This window comes from Saimiri boliviensis, chromosome 7 (assembly GCF_048565385.1).
Source record: "Saimiri boliviensis isolate mSaiBol1 chromosome 7, mSaiBol1.pri, whole genome shotgun sequence".
NCBI classification, from domain to species: Eukaryota; Metazoa; Chordata; class Mammalia; order Primates; family Cebidae; genus Saimiri; species Saimiri boliviensis.
This window is the reverse complement of record NC_133455.1, coordinates 82,833,204-82,855,401: the sequence shown is the minus strand read 5'-3', so window position 1 is coordinate 82,855,401 and position 22,198 is coordinate 82,833,204. Positions and strand designations below refer to the sequence as shown.

General features: G+C 37.5%; 1 protein-coding gene and 1 long non-coding RNA gene across 2 annotated transcripts in view; one reads left to right on the top strand and one right to left on the bottom strand.

The window, feature by feature from the left end:
- Nucleotides 1–22,198, top strand: part of LOC141585148 (uncharacterized) — a 253,974-nt gene that overhangs the window by 20,023 nt on the left and 211,753 nt on the right. The gene's annotated exons all lie outside the window — the stretch shown is intronic.
- Nucleotides 1–22,198, bottom strand: part of RAP1B (RAP1B, member of RAS oncogene family) — a 45,593-nt gene that overhangs the window by 1,093 nt on the left and 22,302 nt on the right. The window contains exons 2-7 of the mRNA XM_039472539.2: nt 10,193–10,275; nt 8,291–8,359; nt 6,317–6,373; nt 3,799–3,939; nt 2,282–2,425; nt 1,468–1,584 (exon numbers count right to left, since the gene is read on the bottom strand). Coding sequence (XP_039328473.1) covers nt 1,498–1,584; nt 2,282–2,425; nt 3,799–3,939; nt 6,317–6,373; nt 8,291–8,359; nt 10,193–10,249 — 555 coding nt within the window. The 5' untranslated portion in view covers nt 10,250–10,275 and the 3' untranslated portion in view covers nt 1,468–1,497. The remainder of the gene's footprint in view (nt 1–1,467; nt 1,585–2,281; nt 2,426–3,798; nt 3,940–6,316; nt 6,374–8,290; nt 8,360–10,192; nt 10,276–22,198) is intronic.

Below are 22,198 nucleotides of genomic sequence, written 5' to 3'. Positions count from 1 at the left end.
TGCTTACTTTGAGAGTAATTTTCTGCATACATGCCTGGGCTAAAAAAATGTTTCCTATTTATTTTTTTGGTGATTAGATTTCTTACAAGTCAGAAGAATTGTTAATATAGATTTGGCTGCTGAAATAATTTTCACAAATGCCTAGAACTTTTTTAGTCCTCATTCTGCGTCTGAATAAGGTTTGCAATCAAGTTTTCTAAATCCTAGCAGACTGCTGCAAATTAGAAAGGACAGACGGAAGTGTCTGCTAAGAATGGGCATGTGGTCAGGAATTATAGGACATCAGAATGAGAGGGTATATCACTAAACAGAAAGCCCTAGAAAGAAGGTAGGAACAAAAACTCTAAAAAGATACAGAATCAAAGTGCTATGGCAGTATTGGGTCCATTAACATAGGAAGAAACAAAAGTAAGAAATGTCAAAAGTTCTCAAGAATAAAGGTACAATAAATTAACAGTTTAATGACAGCTGAAGAGGAAACCATCAGCAGCAGCTAAGAGTTGAGTGTTAATTATGTGCCAGGCACTGATGGAGATCTGTGCAGCAAACCACCATGGTACACGTTTACCTATGTGACAAACCAGCACATCTGCACGTGTACCCTGGAACTTAAACTGAAGGGAAAAAAAAGTGACTGGCACATGATGAATGTGTATTTTAAATTAGGGGCAGGGTCTAGCTATGTTGCCAAAACTGGTCTTGAACTCCTTGCCTCATGCAATCCTGCCTCAGCCTCCCAAAGTTCTAGGATTATAGGCATGAACAACTGTACCTGGCCATGTCAGGGGTTTTCATTAGCAATACTACCCTGTATTTATCCTATTATAGAATTTGTCATGTTTTTCGATTATCTTTCTCTTTCAGTATATCTTAATCAGCTTAAAGTAATTAAGAGTCAAAGAGAGAAGGTTGGTCTTATCTTATTCACCATTATATTGCCAGCACCAACCAGTATACTGAATGAACTTATTTAGAATATTCACTTGGTCGGGTGTGGTGACTCACGCCTGTAATCCCAGCACTTTGGGAGGCCAAGGCAGGCAGATTACTTGAGGTCAGGAGTTCTAGACCAGCTTGGCCAGCATGGTGAAACCTTGTCTCTACTAAAAATACAAAAATTAGCTGGGAATGGTGGTGCATGCCTGCAATCCTAGCTAGTTGGGCAGGAGAATCACTTGAACCTGGGAGGCGGAATTTTCAGTGAGCCAAGATTGCGCCACTGCATGGTGACACAGCAAGACTCAAAAAAAAAAAAAAAAAAAACAAAACACTTATGTGGAATACCTTACTTATGATGATAGGTAAACGAAATAATTATTTTAATAAGATACCATACTAACTAATGAATATCTTATAAAACTAAGCCATTTATTTCTTAGTACCAATATAATGAATTCCATACTTGCTTTCCTGAGAGTACCCTTAATAAGGCTGAGTGATTAAAAGTTGAGGAAAGATAGAACATACCTGGCTCAGAGCTACAATGCGTTTAGTTTATTAAAGCAGCTGACATGACGACTTTTTGCGAGCCTTCCCAGGCACTGGAGTTTTTCTGTTAATTTGCCGCACTAGATCATAAAAGATCTGCAAATACATTAATTTGTTTTAATTTATAGGAGAAACACCCCATCCCCCGCAAATGAAAAAAGTGAACTGAAAAAAAAAAAAAAAAAACCAGAAATTTCAATGGATATAAATTAATCTCCAGAAAGCAACTATTCTGTTTAGCTAAGAGATGAGAATAAGATCAGGTGTTATAACTGCCAAGCTTTTTTTTTTTTTTTTGGGTGAGTGTTAATACTGTGCTCCTTAAAGTAAGGACTTAGCTGAAGGAGCTACAGAGATCTTATCTTAGTTCAATTGGAACATTTACCATCACACAAAGAAAAAATCCTTTGCTCCTCTTTATAACTGTAAGTTTTTGTTCTACAACATGACTTGGAGGCTTTCAGGAACCATGCATACCTTTTGGAATTTTAGCCTCTATCCTTTACATAACATCCTTCATATGCCTGAAGTCTTAATCTGTCTTTACTGTCCAATCTTCCTTTTTTATGGTAAATATCAATGTACTAGTATTTAATAAAAAGACTGAAATAGCATTATTTACTACATGCATGTATATGTATATAAAAAACATAAGAGGTTTTTATTTTTGGCCTATAACATCAACACATCACTGAGTACATGCTAACTTGGGGTTAAGACACACACACATTTTCCATTAATCTTTAGGGTAGTACTTCAAATTAAGAGCCATTTTAAGTATATTTGACCATACCTCATTAACATTTATTTTTGATTTTGCAGAAGATTCTAAGAATGCACAGTTGTTCCACTGTCTTGCTAGATTTTGACCTTGTTCCTTCCCTACAACTCTTTCATCTTCCAAGTCACACTTATTACCAACAAGAATCATTGGAACCTAAAAATACATTTGTGAGAGTAAAAATAAGTAAGTAAATATGCTATATGCATCAAATCAAAAGAATTCTGAGTCAAATATAAGAATTACTTTTCATATAATGCCATAAAAAATATTAAATTAATAATGCATAATAAATACAGGTAAAACATAAAAGCCTTAATAATTTGTAACACAAACATATTAACTTTGATGTCAATTATCTCCATTACCTTCTCTTTTCATGGAAATGTCAAACGATAACTCCAAAAGAAGAGAAAGAAAACTCTCATATATATATTAAGTAAAATGAACACAACCTAGTCAATGTAGACATAAATAAGACACTTTTACATAAAAATTTGATAAAACGAGCTATGATCCCGTTATGAGAGATGGGGGGGAAAACCTTAGAATTTTATCATAATGGACTTATATAACTACTGATAGTAAGCAAAACATACAGCTTTTTAAAAGAAAGTACAAAGGGTGTTATGTGAAAATCTAATATATTTTAGCATTTTAAAATGTTTCTCTAAGGATGTGAATCAACGTCAAGTTTTCTGGTTTCCTGACGTGCATTTATTAAACTAAGCATTCCCAATTGCACAACACAAAAAGGAGAAATTTGGAAGGCTCCCAAAGTAGAATTTTTAGTTTCTTATAGTCTTATATTTAAAAAGCCAGTCAAACTTAATTTACTAAAATTCAAGACCACTTATTAAATGGATTTACAAATTTAAAAATGTTTCCTGAGGTTTCTGTAATCACGTAGGGTCCTCCCAAATTCCCTTGTTTCAGAAGTCCAGAAAATAAGAGACACCTAAATTAATGTTAGAATCTACTGTATTTGTTGCCTTTCTTTAAAAATTATTATTACTTTATTCCTTTTCTGTCATAGTTGGTTTTTGTTAGGCTCTTAGAGCCAGGTGCAGTGGCTCACGCCTGTAATCCCAATACTTTAGTAGTGGGAGGATTGCTTAGGCCACCAGTTTAAGATCAGCATGGACAATGTAGTGAGACAAAAACTTTTTTTCAAAAAAGGATTTTGATCTATCAGAAAAGTGGCCAGAATGTAATTTACTCTATTAATAATGTTGTCTCCCATACACCTCCTTCCTCTCAACCAAAGGCATGATTTTAAAATAGGAAGGGTATAACATTTAATTTTCACGGGATAATGGCAGAGGAGGAAATTTCTCACTTTCCACGATACATATTTGAAAACATTTATGAGTATTAAAGATACATTTTTGCCTTTCAATGAAAAATTTTTAAAGAACCAACACTCCTCTCCCCACCAAAATACATGAGCTTTAAAATGAGTTTAAATTTAGACTTGTACTACTATTATAATCAGGTTTTGAAATAAAATTATTAGGAAGTCAGCTTACATCATCAGTGTCTTTAACTCGAAGAATCTGTTCTCTCAGGTCTTGTAAATCGTTAAATGTGGACTGTGCTGTGATGGAATAAACTAATGCAAAGCCTTGCCCGTTTTTCATGTACAAATCCCTCATTGCTGTAAATTGTTCCTACAATAGAAAGAAAGGGACATTAAAAAACAAGAATGTTTTGACAGTTACCTTGGCAGTTTTCAAAGTCTGTAATTATAGCTCAATGAAGAATATTGCAGTATTATGTAGCATTTGTTATAATGTATGACAAGATACTATTTGAAAAATTGGCATTTTAGGAAATAGGTTTATTTAAAAATAATACAACCAAGTAGATTTATATACAAAATATATACTCAAGTGGAACAGAAATATCCTGTCCCCAAAAGTTACTAAAGGCAGCTTTTAAAATATAATGTATAGACCACCCCACCTGTATCAGCCAAGTTAATCTATACAGCTATAGCTCAAATGCTCTAGTTCTGTATGGCTCTATCAGGATACATATCTAGACCATCTCATCTTTCCACACTACTTTTCCTTCACTAAACTGTGAGCATGTGAGGGCAAGAACACAGTGCCTGGCACCTATCAGGTACTCAAACATTAGCTGAATGAATACCATATACCAAGAACAAATCTTCCCTTCATCTTCAGATACCTACAAATCTAGTTGGTCTATAAATACACTGGAGGAGAGAGACCAATCAAAAAAAATTTTTTTTGAGATGGAGTCTCGTTCTCTTGCCCAGGCTGGAGTGCACTGGCACAATCTTAGCTCACTGCAACCTCTGCCTCCAAGGTCCAAGTGATTCTCCTGCCTCAACCTCCTGAGTAGCTGGGACTATAGGTGCCTGCCACTGCCCCCAGCTAATTTTTCTATTTTAGTAGAGATGGCGTTTCACCATGTTAAGCCAGGCTGGTCTTGAACTCCTGACCTCAGGGGATCCGCCCACCTCGGCTTCCCAGAGTGCTGAGTCTACAATGTTTTCCAATGTGGTCGTCCGGTTTCTATGGCCTTGCTGTGTACTTTCCCTCTTTTTGACAGTAAACTTCTGCCTATGGCTTACAGTTTGACATTTAATTAATTAATTTTTTTTTAAATTTATTTTTATTTATTTTTTTTTTTTGAGACTGAGTTTCACTCTTGTTACCCAGGCTGGAGTGCAATGGCGCGATCTCGGCTCACCGCAACCTCCGCCTCCCGGGTTCAGGCAATTCTCCTGCCTCAGCCTCCTGAGTAGCTGGGATTACAGGCACGCACCACCATGCCCAGCTAATTTTTTGTATTTTTAGTAGAGACGGGGTTTCACCATGTTGACCAGGATGGTCTCGATCTCTTGACCTCGTGATCTACCCGCCTCGGCCTCCCAAAGTGCTAGGATTACAGGCGTGAGCCACTGCACCCGGCCGACATTTAATTTATTAATGCTGCTCTGCACCCTCCCTTGGGAGGGAGACTTCATGTGGTTTATTGCGAGTTTTTTTGTTTACTTTTCAGGTTTGTACTACAAGGCTTAATAATAAAATCAAAGTTTTTTTTGGGGAAAAAAAAAAAAAAAAAAAAAAGAACCACCGTGAGCCAGCCTCAATTGAAATCTTTCATACTGCTGAGAAATGAATATTTGCCCGTATTATTTGAAATATGGTAACATACTGTTTTAAAAGTACTAGTGAGACTGAAAATCTTTCTAACACATTTTCTAAACTTTTCAATAACTGATCGACTGCAATTACAAAAAGTGCAATATACATTTTTTTTTTTCCAAGACAGAGTCTTGCTTTGTTGCCCAGGCTGGAGTGCAGCGGCATGATCTTGACTTACTGCAACCTCCACCTCCCGGGTTCAACCTATTTTCCTGCGTCAGCCTCCTGAGTAACTGAGATTATAACAGGTGTGCACCACCACACCAGGCTAATTTTTGTATTTTTAGTAGAGATGGGAATTCATTGTGTTGGCCAGGCTGGTCTTGAACTCCTGACCTCAAGTGAACCACCCACCTCAGCCTTCCAAAGTGCTGGGATTACAGGCATGAGTCCCTGTGCCCAGTCAATATAAAATTAAAAATTCAACAGAATAAAAAGAACTTTAAGATTTAAAGTTTAGCAATGAGTACGTTTTTACTTGCTCTGTCACCCGGGCTGGAGTACAGAGGCACAGTCTTCCACAATCTTTGCTCACTGTAACTTCCACCTCCTAGGTTCAAGAGATTCTCCTGCCTCAGCCTCCTGAGTAACTGGGATTACAGGCATGTTCCACCATGCCAGACTAATTTCTGTATTTCTAGTAGAGATGGGATTTAGCCATGTTGGCTAGGCTGGTCTCTCCTGACCCTCAAGTGTTCCGGCCACCTTGGCCTCCCAAAGTGCTGGGATCCAAGGTGTGTGCCACCACGACCAGCTGCAAGTAGTACTTTTAAATAAGCTTGACTAGTATTTGTCTATAGAGTACTAGCATTTATTAAGTCAATACTATATAAATGGTACATATACTTTGGTATTTAGTTGTACTTACCGTTCCTGCAGTATCCAAGATTTCAAGCATACACTGTTGTGCATCTACTTCAACTTGCTGGTAGAAAAATTAAAATACATGTTCATTTTTAAAATGTACATGACTATCTTAATATACACAAAAGCTCATGTATCAAAAATAGACACACAGATTATAACAACTGTACCAACCACTATCAAGCAATATTTCAACAAAGCAGGAGGAAAAACAGCTAAGTAATTAAGGTTCAAAGACCCTTAAATTGTAATCAGGTTCAAAAGCCATGTGTTTTCAAGTCAACACAGGGAAACCTACGAGATCTAGTCTCAATAGGGATCTCTCAGCACTTAATTCTAGAAAAAAGTTTCAAAATAGCTCAAGTAAATAAACAAAACCAGCAACAGTTCCAACAATATCGTAAGTAATTTTGTTTATCTCGATTATCCCATAATACTTTAGATACACCTTATTTCTCTAGATAACTATATTGCCTCACCATACTGGAACAAGATTTCTAATAGTAAGGAAGCAGTGCCACAGCTATTAAATAAATTACACATATATCCCTGTTAACCCTTTCCACCTACTATTTCCTAGGGGGAAAAACAGGTATTAGAATTAGATGTAGAAAGAAAAGAGTGATACTGTCTCACAGCTGGGCTGCAAAAGAGTTTCCAGTTTTTTTAGTACACTGTGGACATGGAGGGAGGAACATAGTATTTGTACAACAGCAGGGCCAGGCTGGCCGCTACATAAAGGTGGGGAGATAACTCTTTCCCTACTACTTTAAAAATGTCTACAAAGTGTTTTATTGTCACATGCTGTTACTGGACACAGGAATTCACCTTTCTATAGGCTGAGCATCCCTAATCTAAAAATTCAAAAATTGTTATGTTCCAAATCTAAAACTTTTTGAGCCATGTGTGGAACACCACACTACAAGTGGAACATTCCACACATGAGCTCATGTGACAGGTCACAGTCAAAATGCAGCCAAAACTTTGTTTCATGAACAAGAGTATTAAAAATATTATGTAAGATTATGTGTATAAGGTGTATATGAAACCATGAATTGTTTAGATGTGGGTGCCATTCTGTTTCATTATCTATATACAAATATCCTAAAATCAGAAAAAAAAATTGAAATCTCAAACACTTCTGGTCCCAAGTATTTTGGATAAGGGATATTCAACAGCTGTGGCACTGCTTCCTTACTACCAAAGCTTCACAAGCAAATATAGGTTAGTAAGTAGAAAGCTTAAGAAAGAAAAAAAACCAAAACAAAAACGAAAACAAAAACTACAAAAAAAGAGAAAGCTTAGGGAGACTTGTGTCCATCTATCTCTAGGTTAAAAATAAGGAGTAATCAGTTTTGCTAGGTAGGGGATTAGAAGTAACATGGGGCTACTACTTGAAATGGATGGTCTGCTTTAAAGCTTGTGTGTCAAATTACAATTTTAGGGTCAGAATAAATTTAAAATTCTGGGAATGTGTGAGAGTATGAGTGTTCATGATCCTCCTAAACTGGTAAATATGCAATGCCAGAAAATAAGTGTAAACTTTTCCCACTAATTTTTTTTTTTTTTTGAGACGGAGTTTTGCTCTTGTTGCCCAGGTTGGAGCGCAATGGTGCAATCTCAGCTCGCCACAACTTCTGCCTCCTGGGTTCAAGCGATTCTCCTGCCTTAGCCTCCCGAGTACCTGGGATTACAAGCATGCACCACCATGCCCAGAATTTTCTATTTTTAGTAGAGACAGGGTTTCTCCATGTTGGTCAGGCTGGTCTTGAACACCCAACATAAGGTGATTCGCCTGCCCTGGCCTCCCAAAGTGCTGGGATTACAGACATGAGTCACTGTGCCTGACCCGCACTAATTTTATAAATTAACCCTGCCTCCATCCTCCATCCTACTTTGTATAAAACATTCAATAATTATGAAGCAAAAAGTGTTTATATTAAAATAAAAGCAAAAAGCCTTCCAAAGTAATATATACCTTTCTATAAGAATCTTCTATCGTAGGATCATATTTTTCAACAAAAATTCCTTGAACAAATTGTACAGTCTGAAAAAAAATTAAGAAACCATTATACTTCTAAAGAAAAGAGTACAATCAATCTTTAAATTGTAAACTGATTTCACATAGGTAGTTATACCATGGATGAAAAAGAACCACAGCCAATACTACATTTTAATGTATACGTTTCGTAAGAAAATTACCTCAGAAAGCTGTTTTCTTTTTTTAATTAATGACCACTGTGCTCGTTATTGGGTAATTCTAAGTTTAGAGATCATATAATAAAAGTGTCTCTTGTTTCAGTCTTTTTTTTTTTTTTTTTGAGATGGAGTCTCGCTCTGTTGCCCAGGCTGGAGTGCTGTGGTGCAATCTTGGCTCACTGCAACAGATTCAAGCCATTCTCCTGCCTCACCCTCCCGAGTAGCAGGGATTACAGGCATGCACCACCACACCTGGCTATTTTTTATGTTTTTAGTAGAGATGGGTTTCACCATGTCGGCCAGGCTGGTCTCAAACTCCTGACCTCAGGTGATCCTCACGCCTTGGCCTCCCAGTGTTGGGATTACAGGTGTGAGCCACTGCGCATGGCCTTGTTTCAGTTTTAAGAGATTAAAATGAAAAAGCAGTTCATTTCACATTGTATCTATTTCTCAGGTTGGAACTCAGTTTGTTCCAACCATGTCAATTCTGAGCTAAGTGGCCCTTCTAAGTGGGCAAGTAAGATGGTTTATCTTATGAGGGAGGCAGAAGGTCAATCTATATTTGCTTGTGAAGCACTGGTAAACTCTGAATTATTCATCAAATTACCGTCCCTAAGTTTCTCTCCTTTCCCAACTCTGTTGGGAAAGTTGTGTCTTCATTCTTGCTATACCATTCCTTGATGCAGAAAACATGGCCATTAAAATAATGTAAAACTGGATAGTCAAAGGTAATACTTAAAGATGACTTTTATAAACTTCGATATTTTCGTTTCTTGAGACGGAGTCTTGCTCTGTTGCCCAGGCTGGAGTGCAATGGCGCCATCTGAGCTCACTGCAACCTCTGCCTCCTGGGTTCAAGCCATTCTCCTGCCTCAGCCTCCTGAGTAGCTGGGGCTATAGGCATGTGGCCACCACCCCTGGCTAATTTTTTGTAATTTTAGTAGAGATGGGGTTTCACCGTGTTAGCCAGGATGGTCTCAATCTCCTGACCTTGTGATCCACCTGCCTCAGCGTCCTAAAGCGCTGGGTTTTACAGGCATGAGTCAGTGCACCTGGCCAAGCTTTCATATTTTCTAATATAATAGGATAAGACTGTTCGAAAGAAGAGCAGGCCAGGCATGGTATTTCATGCCTGTAATTCCAACACTTTGGGAGGCAAAGGTGGGAGGATTACTTGAGGCCAGAAGTTTAAGACCAGCCTGAACCATATAGCAAGACACTACCTCTACAAAAATTTAAAAAAATTAGCCTGGCATGGTGGCACATGTCTGTAGTCACAACTACTCAGGAGGATGAGGTGAGAGATCACTTGAGTCCTAGCCTGGACAACAGAGTGAGAGAACCTGTCTCAAAAAAAAAAAAAACAACAACAATAAAATTTATTCCTATCCGGCTCTGAAATGTGAATACACACAGACAGGTATTTATATGCGCTCAATCTATGTGCTTAGCTTTAATTGTATTCCAGCATACCTCATGTCATTCTCGAGTCAATGTTCCAAAGAGAATATGATCCACCCAGATACAATTAAAATTTGAATAAAATTACAAGAAAAATATCATATTGCTTCCAAAGTCATTAAGGGATTTTATCTTAACAAAGACAAATCATCAAAACCTAAAACTCAACAGAAAAAGAACATCTCGGAGTGAAAGCTTAGGTAAAGTGAAAATGACTTACCAAAGCAGACTTTCCAACACCTCCTGAGCCAAGAACGACTAGCTTATACTCACGCATGATGCAAACTTGTCAAAACCTAGTACCTTATTAAAGAAAAAAAAAAAAAAGAATTCTAAGTATTGTATTTCTGTGCTTTTCACAGAAATAAAACATTCAGAAAAACATTTATTTAAAATGATTACAACACTAATATAAAGCACTCTATAAGCAGACTTACTAATTAAGACACTCAGAGGTAAAAGAAAACTACAGAATTACAGACATGACTTTTAGCCTGATCCAGGATAGAGCACAGATCTGAAAACAAATCCAATCTATCACCTGTTTTGTTACATGAAGTTTTACTGAAACACAGCCATACCCACTCATTTTATATTGTCTGTGGTTTCTTCTGTGCTGCAACATCAAAATAGTTACAATAGAGCCTAAATATTTATGTATCTGGCCAACCCCTGGCATAGATAAGCAGTAAACAGAAATAAGTTGGTCGAGGAAGCAGAAGACCAGTATGTATTCCTGAAGTTGTGGGGACACAGAAAGAACCTGAAAATGGTCTAGAATCAGAGGCAGAACTGAAGAATATAAGTTCCCAGACTGAAAACATCTACTTAAGAGTGTTTAGTATTATGAAACAGAAATCAAAACAAAATAAATCCAGAAAGAAACAATCCATACCAAGACTTATAATTATAAAATTTCAGTATACTAACAATAGAAGATCTTAAAAGATTCCAGGGTGGGAGTATTACATGAGAATAAAAGGCTCCAACATTCTTAGAAAAAAATAAACGGTCAGTAGTTAAAGTGGTACAAAAGTAGCCACCAGAACAGTTTTTAAACCTTCTTAATCAAGAAATGACATTTTTTGGGCATGGTTAACAAAGCTACAATAACTGGTTTAAATGATTTTAATCAGCCAATATCAATTTGTCTCAGAGAATATGCTCCTACAAAGTAACCAATTAATGAGGGCTCCTTACTTCTGAAAGTCAGACAATCAAGAATGGCCTGTTAATAAACACATACATCCCAAAGCCAACCAATCAACAACTGTCTCACTTGAGTGACAGTGCTCCTATAGCTAACATTAACCTGCTCTTGTCTTTGAAAGTTTGCCAACCATTGAACTTCCTAATTCCGCAATTCCTCCTAGCAAGGCTGGGGAAATTAAAGAAAAAGCGTGAGAATCGACTGAACCTGGGAGGTGGAGGTTGCAGTGAGCCAAGATCACGTGACTGGGCTTTTGCCTGGGCAACACAGTGAGATCCTGTCTTAAAAAAAGAGAGAGAGAGAGAGAGAGAGAGAGAGAGAGAGGAAAAAAGTAAACAAAAATGATTCGATAGGATACAAAATAAAAATGGATTTAAGTTTTTCTTTCAAAAATATTCTGGAACAGACCCAATAGCTAAGGTAAAGACATGGCCTTTCTTTTTGTAAATGGGTTCAGGTCTGAAATAGGAAACTTAAAATGGAAAACTGGTAATTAAAAAAAATCTACAATGGTTGAAATTTTCAGTCTTGCAAACAAGCTAGAAAAAAACTAAATGAAAAGGTCTTTGTTTCTGAAGAAATGAAAGCCTACAGATGAGGCTACTTGTACAAACAAAGCCATAGGAGGAACTGATGTTGCATGTTCATTAAGAAATGAAAGTACAATAATCCCAAATCTGTTCAATATTGTTGTTCCAAGGGAAATATGAGCATCCAGTTCTCCACCCTTCCTCCACTGGGGGTGGGAGTGGAACTGACTACATACAGTCACAGGAAACCTTTTGGGGATGATGGAAGTGTTCTAAAAACTGGTTGTAGTGATGGCTAGATAACTATTTATATTCACTAAAACCTCCAAACATAACACAACTGACTAAAACAACATTAAAAACTACAATTTTAAAATACTGAATATAGGCCGAGCATGGTGTCTCATGCCTGTGATCCCAGCACTTTGGGAAGCTGAGGCAGGTGGATCACCTGAGGTCAGGAGTGCAAGACCAGCCTGGCCAACATAGTGAAACCTCATCTCTACTAAAAATACAAAAAAACTAGCTAAGCCTGGTGGCATGTGCCTGTAATCCCAGCTACTCTGGAGGCTGAGGCACAAGAATTGCTTGAACTTGGGAGGTGTGGAGGTTGCAGTGAGCCAAGATCACTGTCATTGCACTCCAGCCTGGGTGACAGTGCAAAACTGTGTTTCAGGAAAAACAACACAAAACAAAAAAAACCCACAACTGAATATAAAAACTATACATTTACTAGAGGTGCTTTTCTTTTTTAAGAGATGTATGCCTTTATTTTCTTATTTCACAAAGGTGGCTGTGTTGGCTGTGTCTTAGAAAACTGGGACTCTTTTCACTTCCTTCACTTATCCATGAATGAGTATATTATTTGTTGCTAGAATGAGTCAGATTAGTTACTGTATCTATCTATATTTTGTTCCTTTTATCACTATTAAAAACATTGTTTAAAGATTTTTAAGACTAGAATAACAGATTTTATTGTGAATGCCAACTCCGAATGACTGGCAACGGTCATTATTAGTTCTGCTTTTAGGATGGTGTGGTTGCATTGCGTTTTGCAGAAAAGACAACTCTGCTCAATAAGCAACATCATTGACTTGTGGACGGGGAGTCATAGCACTTTGTATTTGTGTGTATTTGTGATCTCCAGGCATAACCTTTCTGTTCAAGTGTTCTTTTTCTGAAGTCCTTAGTTTAGGTTAAGAATGAGCACTTCGAAATATGTCAGTTCCCTAAAATTTCATGCAGAGTTTAAAAAGCGGATAGTTATATCAGATTTTCAAAGAGATTTGTGACAAGTACTATTTGAGACATTGAGATTAATTGTTCTTTTTCACAGAACCCCATAGGGGGACAATTTTGACAGCATAGCATAGTGGCTAGCGGTACCTAAGTTTCATATCCTGATTTTCTATCATCTTGGGCAAATCATGAAACCTTTTAGAGCCTCACTTTCCTTCCAAAGGTAAAATGAAGATAGTAACAGCTACATGATAATGTTGTGAGATGGTTTACAAATAATGTAAACTCCATGAGAACAGGGATTATTGTCTATTTTACTCACTGCTATATTCCCTGAAACAGTACCCGAAATATAGTATATGTTCAATAAATTAAAGAAAGAATAAGGAAAGAAATGTAATAATTTTTCAAAGTCACTGACAAAACCTTGCACATACTATCTATCAGTTAATAAAAGGTAACTTTTAAAATAAGAGTAATGGCAATGGTTTGAGCTGCCACTCAATACAGAACGGCTGTTCCTTCAGTTGAGAATCACTGCTCTACCTTTTAATCTACTAGCTCAATAAGACATATAAGAACCCTCCATGTCAATATTAAAAGGCAAAAAAGATGAGCATACATAAGAATTTTGAATCATTTAAAAATGTTCAGAGATGACTGGGAAATAACCCTCTTTTAAGTATTTAAAAAACACGTTACTAAACAAAAATCCTATGACATTGGCATTATCTCTGACCGCTAATATTAACCACATAAGTCTTAATGAAATCTATTGTACCTCAAGTTACACAGACTGTAATTTTGACAGCCTAGGAGGAATCTCATTATTACAGTACTTCAAGGGTACTGAGAAAATCTTGAGATTATAATGGAAAATAGAAAATGAACTTCAATTCCCTGAAAAAAAAAAAAAAAAAAAAAAAAAAAGACAATCCTGGCTGATACGGTGAAACCCCGTCTCTACTAAAAATTACAAAAATTAGCTGGGCAAGGTGGTGTGTGCCTGTAATCCCAGCTACTCAGGAGGCCGAGGCAGAAGAATCGGGTGGCAGAGGTTGCCGTAAGCCAAGGCTGCATCACTGCACTACACTCCAGCCCAGGCAACAGAGTGAGACTCCATCTCAAAAAAAAAAAAACAAAAACAAAAAACAAACAAACAAACAAAAAAAAACCACATGATAAGGTGGTGGGATAGGTAATTGTTTTTCTTTTCCTTATGTTTTTATTTCTGATAATTCCTGATAATTTTCCTGTTAATAAACAGGAAAAACTGTAAAACAAATGAAATGAAACAAAAACTGAAGGTAACAGGAATTGTGAAAGTGTTCTATACTTACTCCAACATTATTACAAGAATGTTGATAATTACTGCCATTTTTAAGAAATAAGACTTTTAGAAAACTCAAAAATATATCGAGTTTGGCTACTCAACTCATAGGGAGTCTCTAACTATACCATATTGATGTTGGAAGAGAAAAATATTTCTTAGATTAATAAGGCCGGGAGCGGTGGTTCAAGCCTGTAATCCCAGCACTTTGGGAGGCCGAGGCGGGTGGATCACGAGGTCAAGAGATCGAGATCATCCTGGTCAACATGGTGAAACCCCGTCTCTACTAAAAATACAAAAAATGAGCTGGTCATGGTGGCGCATGCCTGTAATCCCAGCTACTCAGGAGGCTGAGGCAGGAGAATTGCCTGAACCCAGGAGGCGGAGGTTGTGGTGAGCCGAGATCGTGCCATTGCACTCCAGCCTGGATAACAAGAGTGAAACTCTGCCTCAGAAAAAAAAAAAAAAAAAAAAAAAAAAAGATTAATAAACTGATGGTGATGGTAGCTATGTAAAGAAACAGTTAAACATAAAAGAATTAATGTGTAATTCTATCCTTTAAACCTTAATTAGTTCTCAAGAAACACTTCTCAAAAAGGGCTAAGAGATGCTTAACTACTGAAAATTACATTAAACATATTTAAAGTGCTTTATAGAAAAATACTGTAAACAATGTAAATACTGACATTTTAAATGCCTATCTTACATCAATACAATATTTACCATATTAATAATTAGCAAGCCAAAAAGTTTATCTAGAATCAAAAGATAAATATGGAACAAAGGACTTAAGTTAGGACTTTAACTGGTGTGCCACAGTAAATAAGTATATTCTGAGTGCTCATTTTTAACCACTTGTACATCAATAGAAAATAATGTTAAGAGTTCTGACTATTAGCAGGTATTACTGCCATGTACTACCATTTAAAGTGAAGAGATTTTGGAAGAAAAATAAAAACTATAATCCACAGAAACATAAACTCTGTAAGAAATTTTAGAATGAACAACCTTCAAGAAGTTTAAGGCAACACAAGTTAAATGAAGCTGTGTTAGCAAAGACAGATACTGGTTAAATACTGTGCCTATAATTAAGGTGCTATTGGTCTTCTGTGTAACATTCTAGTTTGAATTTCCAGTGTAAGTGATAGGACTTTTTCATTTACACGAGCTTTCTTTATGGTATTCCTTGTAAACAATAGCATTTATTTGTAAAAACTAGATGTAGTTTGAAACTATCTGTAAAGAATTGCTAGTTAACAATAATATGCCTATGTATGAATTAACCTGTAAATGCTGTACCTTTTAATTACTCTTTAGTCTATGAATTAACCAATAATACGAACTAATGAGGGACTCCCGGTTCTTCATTTTACTCAACCTGTTAAACAGAAAAGACTGTAGCATATATGCAAAATGAACTTAGGGGTGTTATCAATAATGCAACTATATGATACTTAATCAGCAAGAAGGTGCAACTTTCACATCAAGTAGGCACATATAAACATGATACATGATTCACGTTGCCTCTCTAACACAATCTAACATTACAGATGAGGAAAATCAATTAAGTATCTTTTTTTTTTTTTTTTTTTGAGAAGGAGTCTTGCTGTCACCAGGCTGGAGTGCAGTGGTGCAATCTCGGCTCACTGCAACCTCTGCCTCCTGGGTTCAAGCGATTTCCCTGCCTCAGTCTCCCAAGTAGCTGGGACTACAGGGATGCACCACCACACCCGACTAATTTTTTTGTAATTTAGTAGAGACAGGATTTCACCATGTTAGTCAGGACGGTTTTGATCTTCTGGCCTCGTGATCCACCTGCTTCAGCCTCCCAAAGTGCTGAGATTACAGGTGTGAGCCACCATGCCCGGTCGTCAATTAAATTTCTAAAGAAAGTTACCGAAACATTAAAAATTCTACTACTGTTCAAACTTAAAGCATTTTCTACACTATTTTTTTTAAGATGGAGTCTTGCTCTTGTCACCCAGGCTTGAGTGCAATGGCATGATTTTGGCTCACTGCAACCTCCACCTCCTGGGTTCAAGCAATTCTCCTGCCTCAGTCTCCTAAGTAGCTGGTATTACAAATGCCTGCCATCACACCCGGCCAATTTTTAAAATTTCTAGTAGAGATGGGGTTTTACCATGTTAGCCAGGCTAGTCTTGAACTCCTGACCTCAGGTGATCCACCAGCATTGGCTTCCTAAAGTGCTGGGATTACAGATGTGAGCCACTGCACCCAGCCTCTACATTAGTTTTTAAATTTTTTTTTTACTTTTGATTCAGAGGAACTGCGTAATACACTGATTTTTCAAATGCATAAATGTTTCTGCTGTTTATCTTTGAATACATTTTTGGGTAGTTTTTGTAATAGGTCATTTAAAGATTCCTAACTTGACTACTTATATAATCACCTAAAATTTGTGTGACTACAACTAACCTTATTGATGAAAGTAACTGACAGGTTTTACACTTGACTATTCATTTCTTGCAAAATACCTTACTCCCTTACTCATTTGTTCAAAATCTGTTTACTTATTATTACTTCTACAATTTTTTTTCATTTACACCACAGACTGGAGTTTTACTTACATTGGTTCTTTTTTTTATCAGTTTAAAAAGTTGTTTAATTCTAGTTTCAGAGCAAACCACAGCAAAGACATAGAAAGACAAGAAAACAAAACCTCCTCTGGCATCTTCCAGGGTCAGGTTTTAGTGGCTGCTTCATAACTGTTTGAAATGAAGGTGGAAGAAGGGGGCTGTGGCTCATGCCTATAATGCTAGCACTCTGGGAGACAGAGACAAGCAGATTCTTTTAATTCATGAGGAGTCTGACACCAACCTGGGCAACATGGCAAAATCCCAACTGTGGTGGCACACACCTGTAGTCCTAGCTACTTGGGAGGCTGAGGTGGGACAATCACTTGAGGCCAGGAAGTCAAGGCTGCAGTGAGCCCTGTTTGCGCCACTGCATTCCGGCCTGGGTGACAAAGTGTCTCAAAAAAAGAAAAAGAAAGTGGAGAAAAACAGACCCAATCATACTCTACGTTCAGTAAATTTATCTAAGATGGCATTTCATTAATCAGAAATTATTGACTAGTATTTCCACAAAACTATAAAACAATAATGAATGGTATAATAATTCTGAGGTAGCAGAAAATCCTGAAGACTTATAAATCAAAGAAAATAAGAACTGGACTTGTGGGGTAGTTTTCTTCATTTAAATATGTTCACTATATTAAAATACATACCAAAATGCAAATAACTGATTTAATTATCCAACATTCTGGATTGCCTATAACATTCTTCATAAGACTCAACTGCACATATATTACTGATCCAAATTATGAACTACAAGAGTGATTTTAAAAATCACTGAGGAAACCAAAAAGCATAACATAATGATAAATTTATATATGAAAAAGTCTATTAAGGGGAAATTACTCTACAGCTCAGGACACAGAGTCCTGTCAATGGACTGATATTAAATTCTGTTTTTAACAAGAGACCACCATTAGGCTTTGTCCTGTTGAGTATTTCTTAAATCTCATTAATAAATGAAAAAGCTTCTAAGAATCAAATCCAGGCTGGGTGCAGTGGCTCATGCCTGTAATCCAGGCACTTTGGGAGGCTGAGGCAGGAATGAGACCAGTCTGGCCAGCATGGTGAAACCCTCTCTCTACTAAAAATACAAAAATTAGCTGGGCATGGTGGTGTGCACCTGTAGTCCCAGCTACTCAGCAGGCTGAGCATGAGAATGGCTTGAACCTGGGAGGCGGAGGTCGCAGTGAACCAAGATGGTGCCACTGCAATCCAGCCTGGGCAACAGAGCGGGACTCCATCTCAAAAAAAAAAAAAAAAGAAAAGAAAAGAAAAAAGAAAGAGGAAAGAAAGAAAAAGGAAGGGGAAAGGGAAGGGGAAGGGAGGAAAAGAAGGAAGGGAAGGAAGGAAAGAAATCCTTGAAAAGCAGTAAGCAACATTTAAAAAGCATGATTTATTTCCATTAAAATATGTCAAAAAACAGCTGGGTGCCATGGTTCATGCCTGTAATCCCAGCACTTTGGGAAGCTCAGGTGGGCACATGATCTGAGGTCAGGAGTTCAAGACCAGCCAGGCCAACATGGTAAAACCCATCTCTACTAAAAATAAAAATAATTTTAAAAAATTAGCCAGGTGTGGTGGCAGGCAGTCCCAGTTACTCAAGAGGCTGAGGCAGGAGAATCGCTTGAACCCGGGAGACAGAACTTGCATTTAGTAGAGACTGCGCCACTGCACTCCAGCCTGGGCAACTAAGCGAGACTCGATCTAAAAGAGAAAAACCTCTGCGTGGATATAACCAAAATGAAAATTTTGCAAAACACTGGTGACAAGTAGTTCTCCAGTCTCAGGCTATTTAGCTACTGCACTCACTCCCAACCCCAATATAAAATTCGGTGATCCTAAATTATAAAAAGAGGCCTAAGTAGGCTGAGTGCAGTGACTCATGTCTGTAATCCCAGCACTTTGGGATGCCATGGTGCGTGAACTGCTTGAGGCCAGGAGTTCGAGACCAGCCTGGCCAACATGATGAAACCCCGTCTCTACTAAAATACAAAAATTAGCTGTGTGTGGTGGTGCATGCCTATAATCTCAGCTATTCAGGAGGCTGAGGCAGGAGAATCACTTGAATTCAGGAAGAAGCTGCAGTGAGCTGATATAGCACCACTGCGCTCCGCTACAGAGACTCAAAAAAAACCAGAAAACAAAAAAGGGGCCTAAGTAAAACCATTTAAATACTGGTTCCTGAAGTCAAGTGACATTACTTCTCCCACTGCACTTTCTAGAAGGGAAGATACTTGATTTCTCCTTTCTGCCTCCAACTCCAGAAGTAGTATTTTAATAGTTAAAGAGGATTACTGTGTCCTTTTCTCATTCCCAAATAAAATGAGCTAATTCAACTGTCAGAAGGACCTGGTATGAATCTGCTGAACACAATGATAAGACTTTAAAAATTCCATTTGAGGGAAAAAATAAGGGGCCCAAACAGTACATCTCCTATCCTCTTTTAAAAATAAACTTCTAATAAGGAACTATAAAATTAACAGAAAGCTGCTAAAATGAGGATTGCATTTACTTTGAGTTGTCTTTGTCATAATGAGGACACATGGAAAATGTTCCTAGCCTTACTAATGCATTCTGCCAAGAAAGGTCTCCTGTGAACAACAAGATTTCTACATCTAGAAAGTATAAAATTTGTTTACTATCAAACTGTGTATAGCATTTTCTCTATTCTAACCATATATTATAATACCTCAAGGAGGAAAGAATTCCCTTGCCCTTTTCATGGATTAATATTGCTAGTAAATCAAGTTTTTTTTTTCAATTTATCACACCAACTTTTTCACTGAAATATTCAACAACATATAATTTGACACATAACATAAGGTTAGCTTTTCCAGTTTTACTTCTGTAGTTAACTTTCAGTTCAGTATTTGATCATGTATGGTAGACTCTATTAACTAGAGTATAACAATATATCAATAATCTGACAAATGCAGAAGAACCAGTTTAATAGATTTCTCAGCCGAGTCAACAGATAAGCAAAATAGTTAAGTGATTTTTTAAAAAAGGAGACACCAACGATATTTCAAAAGCAGGCTAAAAAAAAAAAAAAACGTAGGTTCAAGATCACCTTATTAGTTTCTATCAGATTCTTCCAAATAGGTTGTATTGGTGTAGAACTCCTCCCTACTCCCAAGAATTCTCTAGATGTGACTTAAAAAATGTCATTATTTTTTTCTGTCATCTGAACTACCTATAAAACCTAAAGAGATGTATACTGACTCAATATAGGTTTTAGATCCCATTGTCTGGGTTGAAATCACTGTTACTAGGTATTAGCTGAGTGACTTTGGTCATGTTATTTTAAACTCTGTATCTCATTTCCTCACTTGAAAATGGCAGTAAAAGTATCTACTTCTTATGGTTCTTAAAGATTCAAATGAAACAACTTGCCCTATACAAAATATTTAGCATAACGAGTAACATACGAAAGTAGCCAGTAAATGTTAACTTGCTATTTTTAAGAATTACATCTATCTAGGTGTTTATAGTGCTTAAGACACCTAAAGGACTTCAGTGGCATACTACTTTAATAGGTAACTGTATGCTTGGGAGTTGTCATGGATTCCTCTCTCTTCACCTCATTACCACGTCTGATTCATTCTACCTTGGTAACTCTGGAATCAATTCCATTCTCTCTACTCCACTACCTTATGCTGGGCCTTATTATTTTTCACACAGGAAAAGAAGGATACAAAGGGCAAATATAAAGAGAAAACATTACTTTGCTATACACCTCAATTTCAAATGACCAGATTAGAAATGTTAGTTTTAATTGTGACAAAGGTGATGTGGCCCAGAAATCTGATGAAAAACAAATATGACGACTATATATTAAAGCCCAGAAGACACTTTGTTAGTTTTTTTTTTTTTTTTTTTTTTTTTTTTGAGACAGAGTTTCACTCTTGTTACCCAGGCTGGAGTGCAATGGCGCGATCCTCGGCTCACCACAACCTCCGTCCGCCTCCTGGCTTCAGGCAATTCTCCTGCCTCAGCCTCCTGAGTAGCTGGGATTACAGGCATGCGTCACCATGCCCAGCTATTTTTTTTTTTGTATTTTTAGTAGAGACGGAGTTTCACCATGTTGACCGGGATGGTCTCGATCACTTGACCTCGTGATCCACCCACCTTGGCCTCCCAAAGTGCTGGGATTACAGGCTTGAGCCACCGCGCCCGGCCCCACTTTGTTAGTTTTATAAATTAAAATGTTTACAGTGTTTGCACTGTGTTAGCTCACAATCAAGCAGGGTCTATAGAACAAAGTGCTTGCTATAGAAGAGAACAATTGTCTACCTCTAAAATCAGGGAAGGCTTCCTTAGTGTATATTCAAACTAGACCAGTGAATATATAAATCATTAGGGAATAGGGGAGTTTACTTGAAGGTGAGGGCACTCTGGGGAACACGATGAGTACGATTAAAGTTATCAAGTCATGGGTGGCAGGGGGTTTGGTGGAGGTAGGTGGGAATTTATTTTTTGACAATAAATCTCAACTTAGTTTTAAGATTTTAGATGTAAGATGTCACCCAATGAACTTTGATGTTTTTCCCAGCTTATGAGAAATAGAAATATGAACAGAAAAAATACTGCACAAAACTGAAAACCTTTCTTAGTGAGTGTCTCACAATAAAACACAGTGACTAGCTTGTACTGTAAAATAAACCATACATATAAAAATCACTTGCCAGCTGGGCATCATAGCTCCCACCTATAGTCCCAGCTACTTGAGTCTTGCTTGAGTGGGAGGATTGCTTGGGGCCAGACCAGCCTAGACAACATAGTGAGATGTCATCTCTAAAAAAATAATTAGCCCACACAGTGCCCATAATCTCTGAACTTACTCCCATTTCCACTTCACCTGAAGCCTTCTGTAAAAAGCAGAGTAAGTATCTTACATCCTATTTTAAATTTCTCTAGCAATAGATATCACTGTTGTGGTCAAACCACTGCCACCATTTACTGCATATTCTTTTAGGATCTACTCTAAAAAAAAAATAAACTGTGGCCGGGCGTGGTGGCTCAAGCCTGTAATCCCAGCACTTTGGGAGGCCGAGGCGGTGGATCACGAGGTCAAGAGATCGAGACCATCCTGGTCAACATGGTGAAACCCCGTCTCTACTAAAAATACAAAAAAATTAGCTGGGCATGGTGGCACGTGCCTGTAATCCCAGCTACTCAGGAGGCTGAGGCAGGAGAATTGCCTGAACCCAGGAGGCGGAGGTTGCGGTGAGCCGAGATCGTGCCATTGCACTCCAGCCTGGGTAACAAGAGCGAAACTCCGTCTCAAAAAAACAACAACAACAACAACAACAACAACAAC